The sequence below is a fragment of the Numenius arquata genome, chromosome 12 (assembly GCF_964106895.1).
Source record: "Numenius arquata chromosome 12, bNumArq3.hap1.1, whole genome shotgun sequence".
In the NCBI taxonomy this organism is placed as follows: domain Eukaryota; kingdom Metazoa; phylum Chordata; class Aves; order Charadriiformes; family Scolopacidae; genus Numenius; species Numenius arquata.
Window position 1 is genome coordinate 7800812 of NC_133587.1, and position 18968 is coordinate 7819779.

At 41.8% G+C, this 18968-nt stretch overlaps 1 protein-coding gene across 1 annotated transcript in view; it reads right to left on the minus strand.

Moving 5' to 3' along the window:
* TSHZ2 (teashirt zinc finger homeobox 2) overlaps positions 1-15364 on the minus strand; it is a 142522-nt gene extending 127158 nt beyond the window's left edge. Inside the window, exon 1 of the mRNA XM_074157117.1 lies at positions 15231-15364. Within this exon, the coding sequence (XP_074013218.1) occupies positions 15231-15270 (40 nt within the window). The 5' untranslated portion in view covers positions 15271-15364. The remainder of the gene's footprint in view (positions 1-15230) is intronic.
* Positions 15365-18968: the final 3604 nt, after the last annotated feature.

The following is an 18968-nucleotide window of genomic DNA, read 5'->3' on the forward strand; positions in this document are numbered from 1 at the left end:
TAAGTTACCACAGCCAATAAAGAAAAAAAGCAAAATTAGGGCAGATACTTTCCGCCTAGACACCATGGTGATAGGCACATTAGAAATGAGGTAGATTAGAAAGATGAACTAGACAGACACATCTAACTGTCCTCCAGTGCACTCATTTGTTTGACAGCCTGGAAAATGCCAACATTCCTGGGATTAAATGAAAATAGAAAATTGCATTTTCACTGTAAAGTATACACAGGACTTTGCTATGTCAGTTTCTCTTTGTTAAAATAAACCAGGGCCCAACCATGTCCTCCCAGAGTGACCCAAAGCACAATAAGATAAATGAAAGTGACCAAGACACAACCAACTGAAAGCCCTTACGTTGCTACCCTTTTATGCCAAGATATTAGTAGAGTGATATGACCCGCGCACACTTTGATATATTAATTTGTCCTGAGCTCAACACCACCAAAAGCCCTAAACTGCCCATCTTGCATTGCTGTCTTGATATCATATTTCTTTTCTTCATGACTTCCAGCTACTTTACCTTTATGGGCTCGTCAAACAATTTTTGTTCTGTGGTGCCTTTCCCCCCCACATTGTTCTTCAAGAAAGTAAAAGTAAACAAACATCTGGGATATAAAAAACAAAGAACATCAATAACTGGAGTGATCCTCCCCAGAGATTTCTGGGCCAGGTTGCAGACGTATTGGTGTGGCTTTTGCTTCAGCTCACAGAAAAACCCATGCATACACAATGACACACGGTTAGCACTTGTGCTCACATTCAACAGCTCCATATTTTTTCCTAGTGCCAGGACGTGCGCGCAAGTACAGAGCTAGATTTGGCAGGATGCACTTTGGCAATGTCAGAGACGGATCCTGCTCTTGCCCACTCCAGCTTTGACAGAAGTGTCGGCTGCAGCCCGGGGAGCTGTGCGACATCCTGGTGGTGTCGGGGAGAACAGAATCCAGCTCCCTGTGACAGTTTTCCCCACACAACATCACAATCAGCCAAACACATTTGTAATCTACTGCAGCTGGTGTTTCTATAATTGATAGAGATATAAAAGCCCTTTTTGCTAAAGTTGTACTTTTGTATTTTTTTTTCTTGGGGGAGTTGTGAGAAAGCAGCTACAAAAAGCAAGCTTTAAATCTCAGATAATGTAGCTCCCTTTAGAATCCCAAGCTTAAAGCAAGCAGTTACGAGTTTTAGCAATGCAAAAAAATGGAGCTAAAAACAAACATTTATTTTACTTGACATAGCAAAACAGTGGATTAAAAAGTTAAATCAATGCACCGTCTGAATGGTTCCTGCTGTAGCTGCAATTTCAAATGAAATAAGAATGTTATAAAAACTTGCGCATATTAGGCACATTTGGAAATGTCTCCTTGTAACTGTTCTTTAAGTGTTCTGTCTATGAGCACTAACAGGTCACTGCACAGGAAATGCAAAAATATGTTACATTTTAATCAGGGCATATAAAACACTGTCTAGAATGTTACATTGCCCTTGGGAATCTGTAGTAAGTAGGGGAACTTTTACAAAGTCCAGGTCACTCTCTCCATTACATCACTGTAAAAAAAAATTATTAGGTTAAATTATATAGATGTCATGTATTAGAGCTTTCCCAGTTGTAGGATGATGGCTAAGAGATGCTTATTTCCTTGGAGAAACTCATAATCACTCCCTTGTTCCCCTGTACATACTTTGTATGAAAATACTGCATTTTAACTGAATCAAAATGTTTTCAAACAACTATAATGAAAGAGGACAAATATAAAAATGAGACTGTTCATACACTCACTCTAACAATAAATTTCAGCACTTTACCCTAACACACACATACACACACACAAATTGAAAACTTGCCTGGCTATACCTCATAGGTGATAAAAAACGAAAGAAGGGATTTTAGCAGACATGTTTGGGAATGATTAATGTAAAATGTCCCTAATCCATAAAAATGGAAACACAGACGTTGATGGCATCATAACATCCCTCTGTCTCCCACAAATATTTCTCAAAATTATTTACCTCCGTTTAACCCAAATCACAAGTTTATAAAATCTCTAATAAGTTCACTGAAACATCAAACGATCAGTGCAAGGGTGACTGTTTTCTAGATTCATATTCTCAGGATTTTAGTTATGTAATCTACAAATTTTGGAGGTGACACAAAACTGCACGATACCCTGAATGCAACCTGCTCCGCTCTCACTGATGCTGGTTCAAGTTTTGTCACCAGCTTCCAGATAGAAAGATTTGATTTCTGTGAAAAACCTCCCACGGGGTGGCAAATGAAATAAATAAAAACCCCTGCCTCAAGTAAAACCAAAGTCAGAGTCGCAAGGGCCCAGCGCCTGCTGAAGTAAATGGCAGTTACTCACACAGCGACACAGGGATCAGCCCTTTGCAATTTGCATGTTGTGGCATGAGATCTCAGACTAACAGGCCCTTTTTATCTAAACAGATATCTGTGGTTGAAACTCCTGGCATTATTCTTTGTATTTTCTCTGAGCTGCTCGCTTTTGTACAACAGCTACTTAACTGCCAGTAATTTCCACGCTTTGTTCCGGCCTACCTGCGGCACCCTGCTCCCCCAGACCCCGCGCCGCCCCGGCCTGCTGACCAGGCAGCTCCCGCACCTCCACACACTCATACCTCGCAACCGCCCTATATATACGTATTATTATTTATACATTCTACACGGCTTCCACAAACCTCTCAGCGTGCTGCCTGAACTCTTCAATACATCTGTTAAATTCTCGCCCGTCAAGGTGCGGCCCCCAGCCTCGCTGCCTGTGTCTCCCCCAGGCTCCTGGCAGGGAATCAGGATTTTCCTCGTTTCGATGGTGTTTCGCGCTGGCCTCGCAACCACTCCTGAATCACCAGCGCAACGCCTCGGGGATGGGACATTGCCACCGCCGTTTAACAGACAGCAGGGACACAGCTCAGGCAAATTTTAAGTGAATTTTTCTACTTTTTCCTCACAGAAGAAGGTCCTCCGGGGCCGAGCGCCCACCTCGGGAGCATCAGCCGCAGCCTGGAGGCTCCTCATGCTCTGTGCTCCCCCCACAAACCCCTACAGATGGTACCTTTTTTCCCAGCTGAGACAGATTAATTTCCTGCACACATCTATCCCTTGCCTGCGATGAAGCCAGGGCCCAGCCAGGCTTTTGAAAAAGCAAGCTGAGGAAAGTTAGGAACCACACATGTGGAACTACACTTATTTCCACCCAGGTCTTAATCTAGACAGAAACTGTTGGATGCATTCAGTGCAAGAGCTAATGCTGAATGTCATGCTCCATATTGACCAGGCAATAGAGTCAAGTATACATTTTTACCACTGTTTTCTACAGATATGGGATAATTTTATGCTCTCTACTCCTCTCCTTACCCCTGCTTCTCCATGTTCTGCTTCCTAAATTTCCCTGCTTCCCACCTCAGGGCCTGGGGTCCAGCTAAACACAAATACAGACCATTTCCTCATCCTCCCCTGACTGCTCAGGCCCATCGCTGTCCCTACAGCAGGGAAAGCTATTGTCCTACTTATCCCCAGCTAAAACATATTTTAAGGGAATGTAATTGAAAAAGAGAAACCGAGAACAGAGCATGCGTGGTGGAGATGGCACGTCGGAGAATGCTGTGTCACCTTCTAAAAATTCTTTGGCAACAGCAACTTTTAGGCTTTATAAGTCAGACAAATTTGGGTGGATTTTCTCAGGGAAAGCAGAAGATATCTCTGAAAAACGTTCACGTCACTGCCAGAAAGCACACTGGTCCCACAGCTTTGAAATAAACCCTGATGTACGTCTTTTAAATTTTTGCCAAATAACATCCTACCCTAAATTACAGGAAGAACATTTTAGGAAAGGAAACACAGATTTTGATAATGGAAATTGTTGCTCTGAGCAGCTCAGAACTGGAAACATTAGAACCAATAGAAATCAAACTTCTCAGCAGAAAACTCCAAACAATCTGGAATATAGGAACAGCTGCATCCATAATATAGATGATATTGTTGCCGTGCCCAGGCCTATGGAGTACTCCAGCATCTATACAACACTGCTCTCAAGGCCTCCACTGGTTTTCTGTTCTTTTCAAGATCTTCCCTGTTATTTTTCCACCTTTTCATTATCACATAGCTGAACTTTTACCACATTAAAGGGCTGCCAGGCGGGTGAAGGTGCAGAGCCCTGGGCAGCAATGCTGGCTACCTGTTCTGCCCTGTCCACAGCATGTTGCCTCTCCAGTTCAAGCAATCCATCTGGCTAGAGGGATCATCAGACAAAACCAACAAAATTAATCCATAATTCTGAACACAGAAAAGGTTGAGGACTTGCTCTGTGTTATTTGAGCTGTTTTTTCTCATACACAAGTAAAACAATAACCAGCCGAGGCTACAAAACCCAGGTCTGAGTCCCTGATTCAGTCCCTTGGCCATAAATTTCAGCACAGACTTAAAAATTGATAGAAACTCCTTTTTAATCATCAAGTATTCAGCTGCTCATTACTGATACACATTTTAATGATGTGCCCTTAAATTTTGGTCTAGTCTTAAAAATACAATTTCCTCAAACTCAATACAAAATCCAGGGTTGTGAAATGGGGCCCCGTAATTTTGTTCAAGTGCTTTTTCAGTTATAAGGTATGATTGAAATACAAAACTTAAGGAGTTTGCTATGTGAGGTGATGTTTTGTTAGCTTTTGACAAGAGAAAATACTTAATACCCTCATTTTTTTTCCTGCTCTGAATATTAGTTTAATTGTCACAAATAATTAAATGCTTATGAGTAAAAGACATCTTCAGACATTTTGACAATACGTATTAAGAGACGCTTTAAGGGAAATCTGCACAGATCGGCTTTTATTTGTTATGCTAAACGATGATGCATCCTGATTGCATTTGTTCCTTATTTGTGTGTGCAACAGGAGACGTACTGTGAATGATCTGTAAGGAATAAAATGACAGTATTTGACAGGCTAGGAAATGTCTGGGCAAGGATACAGGATAAGGAACCCTAAAAGGGCATTGTTTATGGAGGGGCAATGGGATAGAGACACTCCCTTCAATCTAAGGCAATGAAAGGCGCCAACAACTCAATTACAGTTAATAACAGTAAGAAATAAACATAAATTACATATACAAGGCTCGAGCTCAAGGACTTTGGACCACTAAAAATATATATTATTATATCAATTATCAAAGAGACAAATTCCCATCCTGGGAATTTGCATATGAACTCTAATAACCTACTATTCAGAAATAGAGGCAAGCATTAATTTCCACATGAAAAGGAGCCATGGGAGAGCTTCCCAAGTCCCCAGCTCCAGAGAAGAAAGCCCTACCTGGTGATTCGGCACCAAACGATCTGGCCTCTGTTCGAGAGGGTAGCAGGTGGTCTCCCAGGTATGGCAGATTAGCCCTATATTACCTAAGATTTATTCTGAGTTCCTGTCAATATAATGGCTGAAACGACCATTCCTGAAAGGTAATATGGTGTGAGAATAAACATAAACAATCCTTAATGAATCCATAGGCTATTACTTGCATCATATTTCTTCTATAGGCAATACATACATTTCCACTTTAGAAAAACAACTCTGCCCTTGATCGAGGCCTAACAATTCCCGTTTACACCGGAGAGGGAACTCTGAGGAAGGTCCATGGGAACTGCTTGGTGCTAAAAGCTTTTGAAAATTCATGTCTCTCTTTAGATGCCCATGTAAGGATTTAGTGTCTCAACATTAGAAGCTGACTTACAAAAATCAGAGCCTCAAACTTTATTACCAGAGATTTCCAACCACCTCGGGCAGTCTGGGTGGAGGAAAACGTGTATGTCCTGTTTAGTTACAACCAGACCAGGTTTTTGTTACTTCTCAGGGCAATGCATTATATACTGTCAGAAATACAAAGCTAGACCCCAGGACTGACGAAGAAATGTAGAACAGTGTATGGAAGAAAAAGTAACCGTAACCAAATTTTCTGGTCCTGAAACTTATCACTGATCAAAAATGCATCTGAGGATAATTCAGGAAAGTTAAAGAGCTTAAATCATTCTGCTTAAAACTATTGCCTCGTAAAGCTCCCTTGGCTTGTTCACAGAGTTATCAGAGCTCTGCTTTCTTTGACTGTGAGTCCTCCTGCTTTTAGGAGCTCCTGGACATGGGCAAAGTGCTGCCTCGTCCACCATGGGGAGTTGCAGAGAAGGGATGGAACTGCCTTTCCAGCTCCCCTCCACAGCCGATTCCCCCATGCCCCAGCTGGGCTGCTCCCTCTTCTCACCCCAGCAGCAGGAATGGGGATGCCTTGAGCCTCCAGCACGGCTTTCTCTCCTGGAAGTGCACTGAAGACAGAAATGTGATCTAGTACCTAGAGCAGGGAATTAGGAGCAAATGCTGTCTGAATTTGAGCAAATCATGTAATACCTCCCAGCTTCAATTTGCCTTTCTGTAAAACGGGGAAAAAATATTCTACTTCACTGGGTTTATTCTGAGGAGTACGTAGCATTAGTAAGAAATCCTTGGAAGTAAGGTGCTAAGTGTGAAGAAATATTACTCCACTTCCTAACAAAGCACACATATACGAGCAGGAACCATGCAGCTAATCAAAAGCACTAGAAAGCTTTTAATTTTTTTAGCATTTAATGCTACAGATGATCAATAAAACTACTTAGCTTCTTTCTCCTTTCACATGTTAATTTAGTGCTACTTCTACTGTGCTTATAAATGTTATGACATGGCTGAAAAACACACAAAAAAAATAATTTTGGTAGACCATTATACCAGCTAGCATAAGGTTTTGTTTCTTTGATACAAAACTGTGCATCATTAAAAGACCCAGGTCTTTCCTGTGAAGTCCACTCATGCTGTGGGAAGTAAATGAGTTCTTCCTATACGTACAAAGAAAATATCAGGCCTTATGAATTGTGGTGGTGATTCGCAGAGTAATTCACATAAAATTATTTATATATGGAAAATTCAGAGTAAAATCTTTCTAGCAAAAAAAACCCCAACTTCTGTCCAAGTGGAGGGTGAGTGATAGAAATAGGCTTCTTGTCTGCACATACCGAACCACACCAATGTGCAAATTTTCATTCCTATCTCCTCTAAGCAGTTTCACTAGAAAATATCTTTGCTATTAAGGTATTCCAGAGAATTTAATTATTTTCATTAAAAACAAGAACTGTGTGCTGCTCCTTTTTCAATAGAAATTCTGCACTGATTCCACATAAACAGACCAAATATCACTTCAGCAAAGTTGCTTTGGGAATATTTAACAGCATTTTTTAAGTTATGAAAGCAATATTGAATGAGATTTAGTACAATTTAAGATAAGTGGGTCTTAATTTTATATGAACAGAGAGACTTAAAAAGCAACCAGAAGGAGTTCTGATTATATTGTACTGGAATATTAGGCCTTGTGCAAAATTGCCCTTTTTCTCTTTTACATGCATAAAACCAAGCACAACAGGCTTTTCAATTAAATGAGTCTTTTGAGAGAGATGCAGGAAGAGCCAGAAAGCTCCTTAAAACTTTATTGCTTTTCATCTTTGTCAGGTAGGGATGTGTATTAAAAATGACCTGTTCTTTCCAGTACACAGTCCTTCCTGCAAGTTTTTTCTTCCTGTTTGACCTATCAAGTTTAAGAGTTTCTCAAAATGGAAATGGAAACGTTGATCTGGATTACTTTTCCCCATATACTCAGTAGTTTTGCTTGTCTATAGCCATCTAGAGCTAAGGATGCTTCCCATAGTCTCTCTAGCATCGTGAGTAACTTTAATGAGCCTCAGTATCATTAGACGATAGCAGTTTACAGAACACAGAGAGAAAAGGCACAGAAAGCAATAAGATACAGCTATAATAGATACAAGCCATGGAGATGAAAGAAAGAAGTCAGCATCTCATTTGCATTAATACAATAAAAATACAGCATTAATGTTGCTAGTTGTAAATTTTTTTTCAATAAAGTTGAGACTGATTATATCTGAAAAAAGGCAGGCTGTGCATTCCTCATAGGTCTTGCAAATGTTTAGGCTTTAAAGAACAGTTACTGGCTATTAACTTTCTAGATTTAATTGCCACTAAAAACAATCTCCACAAAACTTCAATTGAAAGCCACTCCTCAAGAACCGATGGTCTGATCTCTCAAAACTGCTTTGTTTATATCAATACAAATTCAGAGCTACTATTCATGTAACTCCACTCCATCATTATGTTATGTATTTTGTTTACTGGTATTATGTATGTGTATGTATATAATTATATATGCAGACGTATACACCAGCTCATCATCAGAATCAGTCAAAAGAAATATTGCCAACCTTGTTTGTTCAAAAATCACTAAGCACACCCCAGAAAATCATGAGAATAGCTGAAAATCATGAGATGTTAAAAACAGTCACTTTAAGAATCGTGGCATTTTCCTTCTGGTATAAGAACTTTTAGGCTTCATGTTTTCAAGTTCCTTAGTTCTTCATAGCAAGGAGTTTAAAATAAATTTTCCTTTTAAAATGCATATTGGACACTTACATAACCACCAGACACCAGGAACTGGGGGTCTGAAGAAAATAAACACTAACAAAGGACTTTCAGTGGACACGACTTCTAACATCACAGCAATTTTAACGTTTGGGCAAATATTAGTGGAATTATCAAAAACTGCTCTAAACAACTGAACGTTCCAGCTTATCTCTATAAGAACGATGTATCTCGCTCCCAAGCAGGCGCTCGTCTCTCGTTTTTGCAGGTATATGTGTCTGCATACCTGAAAAGGATCTATTTCCAATACATTTAGGACTGTTCATTCTATTTAAGTGTGGAATTTTACCAATAATTGGGACCACTGGTGCTGCACAATATAAACTATGTATTTTTCACAATCTAATCTTGTCACTTTGAAGCTATTGTTGTGACTTTCTTTTTCCTAGGGCGAAGGGGGAAAACATTTCTTTTAGGAAAACAAAGATTCTCTTCATTTTTCTAAATGAGACACTTAATGCAACACTTAGATCATAAGACCAGTTTTTCCACTTCTTTTTGCCTGAAAAACCTCACAAGGTAACGGATGAAAAGCCAGCAACAGTTAAAGAGGGATGTGTAAATCTGATGGGAAACAGAGTGCTTCTATGATGCGTTTCTCCTTGAAACCTTAAAAAACACTGTTTGCTGTCAAGGTATTTCTGAGTTGCAGAAGCCGTTATTATAACATGGTAAAAATGACTCGGTGCCAAGATCCAACAGCCTCAAGAGAGAGGTCACCTTAATGAGAAAGAGCTGATTTTAGTCCCTAAAACTACACGGAACTTTTAGGCTTCCGATTTGCAAAAAAGTCTTCATGCATTTACTTGAGAGCTGCTGCTCGTGTGCACAACATAAGACGGCACGTTAAAAAGGGATTCTTTAAAAGATCATATCCCCTACTGATATCAAGAAACAGTGTTTGATAATTAACACAGAGAATGGAACTGTGCTTGAGAAGTGAAGTTAGCCGAGCAAGCAAAATATCTCAGTCATACAGACTTTAGAAAAGAGTAGCATGCAACCATTAGTAACAGAAGTTACAAGCAGAACTCTCCCCAGATTTAAAGCTTAATGGAAGAATCCGGTCCCTCTTCGGAGGCAAAACATTTGTAAAGAAACATATATATTTAATTTTGTAGCTAAACAGCCCAGCTTTTAGACAGCCTTTACACAGGCCAGTTACCCCTTGAAGCAAAGTGCTGAGTAAGAGCTGCAGAACTGGACCCACTCTCATGTAAATTATTGTAATTAAATAGGTAATGAAAAATCACTGCTCTTGCATGAATGAAATGTAAGACTTCAGCTGAGAGTGTAATGTGTTTCCAGTTGACTCCTGCATCACATTCGGGGACAGATGAAAATGTCTCTGCTTGCATGAGCACGCTTTAGAGGTAAAACTTCACAAATATTTCCATTTGCAGAGGAGAAGGAAAAACAAAGGCTTATTTTAGCAGCAAAGTCAGTAGGATCCCCCTTTTTTAAGGCATAATATGGTACACACATGTCTCAACCCGAGAAGCACTAAATAGAATTTGAATCATTTTACTTTGCATTTGCTAATAATACGTCATCCAGTAGAAGAACCAGGCCTTATGCTCCCCTCCACTAGCTGACATGATATTTTTTTTACATTTGAGCTCTTAAGATCTGCACAATAGCTTAACACAATAAGTGTTTAGCCTCTGGTTCCAACTGTAATTGATAGAGTACAGTTCCATTCCCTCTGCTGCTGCTAAGTTGGGAATTGCAGCCACAGCAACTGACAGCTTTTTTTTTTTTCCGCGAGTCTGGAGTTGCTCTCTGGGAGTGATGTCCTCATCGGGATGGGAAGTAAAATGACCGGAGAAAGGCTCACCCTGGCCCTGTGCTACGGAGGAACTCCAGGGACCTCTTCTAGGGGAAACAGTTACTTGAGGTGGGTGCTACTACTGAGAGCAAAAATCAGGAGAACAAAGTGCTGGCAGAAAATATCAAAATCCTGCCATTTTCAAGAAAATGGGCTATTCGATTAAAGAGCACAGAAGAGGGAGAGCATTTATGCAAAAGAATTTCTAACCATGAACATGTTTTAAAAAATGCTATAAAATTGTGTCGTTTGCTGATGGAAACATCTTTTATATCACAGTCACAGGGGCTGAACTCTTCCTGAGTCCCATTTTTTATATAGTGATAATATACTGTGCTTTGATATGTGAGAGTAAAACTGAATAAGGAAACAGTAACTAAAACGAACGTGATTTCAAATTGTCCCATTCAAGACTGAGTTTTGACATGGGAAAAAATTACATAGCAGCTTCGGGCTTAGTAGCCGATTCCAGAATTTAATGCAGATGGCGACTAATTTTGGTGCCTCTTTACTTGCAAAGGTACGTATTCTGGAATATAATTAATTAACCACTATTTAAAGGCTCCCCTTGTTTGTGAACACCTTGGCTTTTTTTGTCATCTGTCAGCATCGTGACGTGCACAGTAACTGAAAGGTTCTGAGGCATGAGCTATTTAGGTGGTTTTGATGTGCACTTGCTTTTCTGGAGGATGTTTAAACAAAGCAGTGCTGCCATTTCTACAGTTTCATTCAGTATTGCTTGCTTGGAACCTGCTTCTATTGCCCTTAAAATAAAGGATACAAATAAAACTCAAAAAGCCACACCGCTTTTGGTTATTAATACATGTACATATCGCTTCCTTTAGTCACAGAAATATACATACCAGACCTAGCTGGACATTTACTCTGCTCTCCGCAGAAGCAGAATTTCACTTTCCAAATATGTTTCTGTTTTAAATAACCTTTTACTCCTAAGGTGCAGACTGCAGCTTTAAAGTACTGACTGCTAATCCTCTGCTGTTTGCTGCTCTGTGAGAACTCTTCCAAAAACAAAACGATGTTATTCTACAGCTCCGATAAACAAAATAAATGCAACTGATATCTGTTTCTGCTGTACTTCTCCAGAGCCTTGGTTCTTATATAGCCTATTTGGAGCTGAGAAAGAAAGAAAAGAAGTAATACAAAATTGCAGCCGGAAAAGGCGTTAAGTCCAGATTCCTCTTTGCAGGCTTTAAAAAAGCAAACTAGCAATTCATGATCACAAAATAAAATATGCACATTTAAACAAGCTGCAGGGGAAAGGAGAGTTTAATCCAGTGAAATTGTGTTTGAAAGCTATTTCATACCCCTAGGAATAAAATCTGAATAGCAATTCTGCTTTGCTCCCACCCTTTTTCCACCCTTCTGTTAATATATTACCATTTGTTATGGAATCGTTACAAGACTTCTACCCCAGAGGTGGCTGCGTTTCATTGAAGGATGAAGTTCTTTCTGGGCCTGAGTCTCGTCTTACTCGCAGGAGCAGACAGTGCTCATTGCAACTGCGCTGATGCTGCTGGTAAAGCTAGTTTTGATTTGCACCTGAGCAAAAGAAGGATTAGGCCCCCAGTTTGTAAAGCCCTTTGTGATTCACTTGGGTGAAAGCTACAACACAAACGGATTGTTTACTGTAAACACAAGTATGATACTAAAGGAGGCACTGATATAAAGAGCTGTAACTATCTGCTTCAAGAATTATCAAAATGAAAATGACGATCTCAAAAAGGAATGACGATTCAGAAATGATTCGGCCCTGGAAAGATCAAAATGTATTTGACATAGTTTCGGTGTTGATGTGAAATCAAGTGTCTTTAAAAGTATAATTTGAGATCAAAAATCCCCATCATCAAACATAAATATTGCCCCATTTATCCAATTACACTACCTTGTTTCATTACAATGGTCTGTAATATATTTCTTAGGAATACAAGGCTTAAAATTAATAATAGAAAAGGACAAAATTGCCATGTATATTTCTCTAGATAGATTTTCATCTAGCAGCAGGACTTCACTTCTGATTCACTCGCTGGTTCTCTCTAACCTTTACATTATTCATTAATCAAACTAGAAACCTGCTTTCAAAGTCAGTGCATGGTAGTAATTATTTACAGTTGTGCATAGTATTTAATTTTAAGCAATGACAAAAGCAGGCATGTCCAGAATCATAAGGCTTATCATTTTTCTTCTGTTGGAGGTGAACTATCCAAAGAAGCTAAAAGTTGCAAACTTCTCTTCAATATCTCTGCTGCCATCAAGACAAAATGCAGTGCAACTGATACCTTTGAACTTGTACAACTAAAAATAAATAAAAGCTATAATTAAGTAATATATAATGTATTAACTCCTTTAAATAAAAGGAATAAGGAGCTTTGCTATCAGCCTTGACGAGCGATTCATTTCTTATTGCACAGTCTGTCTACTGTCACTTTGAGGTATTTTTCACCATACAAAACAGAACCTCAGTGCTACCCCTGAAAATGAAAGTCAGTTTTAAGAACTATATACAACAGACACGTCTGCTCTTTGAAACCCCCCCTGCCCCCCACAAACACACAAGTACAACTTCAAAGCAGGAGAACTATTGCAAATGTATAAACCTACTTCAAATCGGTTATGCTGGAGGAAACTGGACTGCATTTGCAGTGTTTTGCTCACCTGAAACAACATTGATCTGAGGACAAATATAATCAAAGAAATGCACCGCTGAAGAGCAATGCACATTTTATAATGAGAATGTGGAAGGAGAAATGTAATTGTGGTCATTCAAATTACTCCCTCATCATTAAGATTCTCAAAAATACTGTACCGTTCTGGATAAAAACATATCTTACTGTATCCTCAGCAGGGAAATCCCGGGAAACAACAGCATGGGCTTTGCTCGCAAAAATTTACTTACTATGTAGCCTGTGTTTCTAAAAAAGAACAGGGTGCCCCTTCTACAAAAAGATACTACACACATTCCAAGTGAAAATTCTACTTTGAAAACAGAATAAAATGAAGCCTCATACTCCTGACAGAGAGAAAAAAGGAGCAATTCTAGCACTGTCACTGTGATGATCAGCATCCATGAAAAAATAGCTGTTTATCCTGCAAGTTGAAAACGTTAATGTCTTATTCAGATATAGCCTCTTTGTGAATAAAACAATAACAGCAACGCATCAGAGAGTTCTTACGAATACATATATACATGCATTTCTAGCTTAACTGTTATTTATGGTTAAAGGGGGATCTTTGCTTGCCAGGAATCATACTAGCAACCTGCATAGATAGGTACAGTCATTGGTCACGTCCCAAAAGACTCTGCCTGCATACCATTGTCCTACACCTATATGAATACGGCAAAATATGTAAGTTTATAAAAGTTATGCATGTCCCAGTTTCTCAGAAACAGCATTTACCTTTGAACGAATCACAAGCACTACTTTTCAAAGTTTATTCAAGTATGCCACTAAACTTGCCCATACATTTTGTCCCACATATAATATGCTACACCTAGAAAATATTCAGAAGGGGGAGGAAAAATGAGTAAACCATTTTTAAACTAAAAACATAAAATATTAGTTTTCTTTAGAGAACTAATCTGATGAAGGACACAACATAAAAAAAAAAGAAGGGAAAAAACCCGCCTACATTAAAAGCCAAACAAGATAATAATTGTGCATGTCTGGCTAAGAGAATCTAGAGGGCAAGCCTTACGTCATTGGCACTTGGGTTACCATGGTGAGTGATTTATTGATATATATCAAGAATGAATAGATCAAAGGCAGCAAGATGACAGGTGATCAATCAAATGTCAAATCAAAGCTGGCAATCAACTGGAAAGCTGATTTTTCAGTGGGTGGGTCTGGCAGAAGAAAAATGAACTTCCATATTGCGCTTCCCAGAAACAAAACCCCACCACACTATTAAAAAAAAATAAAAAGCAATTAAGCAGCCTGAAAGAAAACTCTTTGAAAAGATTTACTATACAGGCCCACTCATCTGTTTCTTTTTCTTGGCCCCCAAAAGAAAAAGAACACCCTACAAACGACAGAACAAAACACTTCCAAAGTTGCAAACTATTTTCTTCTTTTAAAAAAAAAAATTAATAAATTGCAAAACCACTTGGCATGTGCAAATATATAAACTCGGCTACAAAACAAAAGAAGGATTTGATTTGAAAATGTGGATTGTCTTCTAACAGTCAGAACGTTTCATTTTATTTCCTGTTGCAATTTTCACCACTGATGATCAAAGGCTGAACTTCCCCACCGGGTTCATCAGCAGAGACAGTCCCTGTACTATTTCAGGCATACACAACGCGCACACACACACACACACACACACGGACCCGGCCAGCATTGCCACCAGAAACACGGTGAAATAAAAGATGAAACACACCGACCCACTTCGCGAAACACACGTTTTAAAAACAAAAAACCACCGGGAGAGGGGAAAAAAAAATCAGAAAGGGGGGAAAAAAAAAAAAAAAAAAAAAAAAGACTAAAGCGGGAAGCAAACGGGAGGCTGCTTTCGGTTCGGTGAGGGAGAGGGGCCGGGGGAGAAGGGGAGCCGAGTGGAAGAAAGTTGGGGGGAAAAGTTTCGGCAGGGCAGGATGGGAGCTCGGAGCAGGAGGCAGCGGGGACCGAGCGCGGTGGGAGCGGCGGGAGGGTGGAAGGGGACAGCCCATGTCAGAGTAGAGATCTTGGCAATAAGGAATGAAACTGGCTCCATAGAGTTACGAAGGGAAAGGGAGGGGGAGGGGGGATAAATAAATAAAGATCCAGCCCGGAAAAGCAAGGGTGACCCTAAATAATAATAAAGATGGGGGGTAGGATCAGAAGGAGTGGAGAGACAGAGGCTGTGTAAGTGGATGGCTTCTCCTTACCTGCAGCCCGTTTGGGTGCTTGCTGTTTCCTCCTTGGCATCGCTCTACTTTCTCCAATCTCACTTCTGTCCCCAGATCCGAGAGCCCTGAGACGCTCCTGAGTCGTGTTTCTCTGCCTCTGCCTCTCAGCTGCTTTCCCCAACACCCCCCTCAAGCCGCCCCTGCCCCCCTCCTTTCCACTTCACTGATAGGAACCTGTTTGGTTTTTATTTTATTTTAGAGATCTAGGTTTCTTTCTTTCTCTTTTTTTTTTTGGTTGGCTTTTTTTTTTTTTTTTAACTGTTGCAACACTTGCTTTGCTTTGATTCAAACATCCAAGCTCAGGAGCAAATGAAAGGCGCCCACAGTGCCAGAGAACGGTAATAAATAAATAACAAAATAGATATGTATATATTAAAAAGGCAGCTCTGGAAAGACTGTGGGGCTGGCTGCTTCCTCCCTTTCCTCTCCTCTCCTCCTCCTCCTCGCAGAGCTGTATGGCGGAGCGGTGCCCGGGTGTGCGTGGTGTGTGTGTGTGTGTGTGTGTGTGTGTGCGCGGAGCGCTGCAGGTTCCGTGCTGTCAGATGCCAGGCAGTGAGTGATATGGGAGAGGACAGGGAGGCTGGGGATAGAAGGAAATCTGGTATTCGCACACACACACACGCACACACACACTCGCACAGGCACACACACGCACACACACACACGCACACACACACACACACACACACAGGCAGGGCGAGGCGATGCCAGCAAACATCGATCCACTGAGCAAACTGAACATTAACAAACTCCTCCTCCGCCACCCGATGACAGGACGAGATTTACTCCGCGCAGACGGGCGGCGGAGCGGGTTATTAAAGGGACAGGGCGCGCCGCCACCCGCCCCGACCCCACGCGGGACCACCCCCCCCCACACGCGGGACCACCCCCGCAGGACCACCACCACCCCCCACGCAGGACCAACCTCCCCTACGCGGGACCAGCACCCTCCTCCGCGGGACCACCATCCCCCCTGCGGAACCTCCCCCCCCCCCCCCGGCGGGACCACCCCCCGCGGCCCCCGAGAGCCCGTCTCCCGGGGGAGGGCGCTGCGGGGAGCGGCGGGAAGCGTCGGAGGGGGCGACGGGGAGGGGGACGGGGTGGCCCCGAGGGCGGGGGGGGAGGAGGCAGCGCCCCTCGCCCGGTGTCACTGGAGAAAGGCGGGGATACGAGCGTTTCCACTAGAATAACGGGGATTTGAGGCAATTCCCCTGGCGTGCGTGGGGGGCGGCGTGTGGCGCTCGCCGTTTTGCCGCGCCACTGGCCACCGGCCGCGGTGTGACCGGTGCCTTCTCGGGCATAGGCGCCCGCGGGGTGCTCTCGGCTGGGGGAACCGGGGCCCTTCCACTGCTGAGATCATTTTCCTCACCCTCCCGGTCGTCCCCGTGCTGGCAGGAGCAGGGGGACTGCCTGGTCAGCAAAGTTTGGTGAAGTTCGGGTGAAACCCAAGGCCCTCCCGTCCTAAGAAAGCCCTGCACCACTGATGAGCCCGGGAGAGCAGGGTTAGTGTGCTGGGCTCAAGCACCCTCTGATCTCCAACCACCCTCTGATCTCCTCGGGTATGTCCATCAGGTGCTTCTGCACCCTCATGGCAAGCCGAATCGATGCCCCATCCCACCGTACAGAGTTTCTCACCCTTTCAGAGAGCCCGAGAAGCTGCCAGGCCGAGGAGGGGTAGGTGACGCTGGAGTTTGGAACAGTTTTGGTCACTAGGACACATGGAGATAACTCCCCATGCCCTGTTTATTCATTTCAGTTGGTTTTTTCCCCACAGCTGCTGTTGACACCTAGAGGTTTTAAAAGTGATTTGGGACTGAAGGAATGGCTTCAATTCTATGTATTCAATTACAATTTATATAAGAATTCTTAAAAGTGGATTTTGCAATACTCCAAAGCCTAATCCCAGAATTTGCTATGGAACTGAGATCTTAGATACTTTTGTTGCTGTTTTGACTTTAGTGTCTTTCTAATGAAACTATTGGGTTTAATAGGAATAATTTGCATCCCTCTAAAATCAATCTTTTAGATCAGGCTCTGTTAGAAAGCACCAGCAAGAGCCGCTGTGTTAAAGCCGGTGTCACTGGCGCTCTGCAAACCGCAGTCCCGCAGCTCAGGCAGGGAGCGAGTTTCTGCAGGAAGACCCCTAAGTGACCTTTGTATTTAGCAGTCTAATACAAGATTGTGTTGATGAAAGTGTCCACCTAACTGATTTCACTTAAATTATTTCATAGCCTTCCCTGTACGAACTTTAGCAATTTTTATAAGCAATTTGAAAGTATTTATTGGTGCAAGCAAATGCTTAGTTTGGAAGATAAAATAGGATAACGCTACTATAAAATACTCATTTTTCCACTTCTGCCTAGCATAACTCACACTGAAGTGAACAGTTCTGTTTGAATCAGTCGGAATTGCCCAGAGCTCTTATACCTGTGTGCAACCCATGCAAAATCCTGTCGGTGCGCACCAAGGGATTTCTGCATTGCCTCCAGTTCAGGCAGGTGTAAACACAGGGCCAAGAGGGGCCGCAGCATCCACAGCAGCGGGACAATTATCCCGGCACTGTGATGAGAAGAAGTGACACACTATCTAATTTCTTAAGTGCGGCACTGGACCTGGATCAGGTAGTCAGGGGCAGGGTGGCGAGCTAGGATTTTCTTTTCACGTTTCATCCTGCCTTGATTTGTGGTTTTAAACCCTTCAGCTTCTGCGTCTTGGTTCCCAAATCAGAAAAATGAAGATACTTTCAGTTGGTTTTGTATTTCCTCTCCTTGCTGGCTGCACAGAAAGATACCACACCTCTCATTAGGATAATTTGTTTATTATGGAGAATAGTATATTAAATGCTGAGGCTTTTGTCAAAAATTCTGCCACACCGTGGGACACGGCGCGATGTGTTTGGACACTAGCAGGCATTGGGAGGGGGGTGAATGACAGAGTCCCCTCAGATTTTAACCTCTCCATCTGGGATCTGCTACTTTTGTGCAAGTTGCAAAGATACAAACTCTAGATGTAAGTGAAGCAGCGATTCTGTGTAGTCTGGGATCAGCAAGTAGCGGCTATTGTTTTCCAGAGTCATGGCTTAAATCCAAATGCTACACACTGGGTATGGTATTTGTATCAGTGACGTTTTCAGTCTCAACATGCAAGATGAGAAAGTCACTGTTTTAAATGGTTACTCCTTTGGGAAGGGGAAATTGAGAAGATGGACTTCTGAGTAGAGCACTAGTGAGATGGCACCCTATCCTCGGTGATAAATGGGAGCATTAACAAGGCTTGGTCGAGAGGAACCCTACAGATTTATGGCTTCCTGTCTCCACCAGCAGATGCCATTATGGCTGACAGAACAGAATGCCTTTCAAGAGGGAACTGGGGTGGGATTATGAAGAAGGGGAAAAAAAGCAAGCAGAATCTGGTGTCCATTTTTATCCGCTGGTCAGAATGTGCTGATAGGTTTGAATAGAGCTGAAACTATACAGCGTTTGTGTGCTCCCTGCTTCTGTTATTTATAACTAAGTTGGTGAAGGTCATTTAGCATCTCTTTTAGCACGAGAAGAACCCATAATATTTACTGAAAGCATTTTTGCACACTTGAAAATTAGAGATAATAAAATGAACAGATAGCACTGGAGGCTTCCTTGGCTTATCCAATGGAATAATCTTGATGGGTGCTTAATGTTTACTTTGGAAATGTAGCAAATGATTCTGAAGCTATATTGA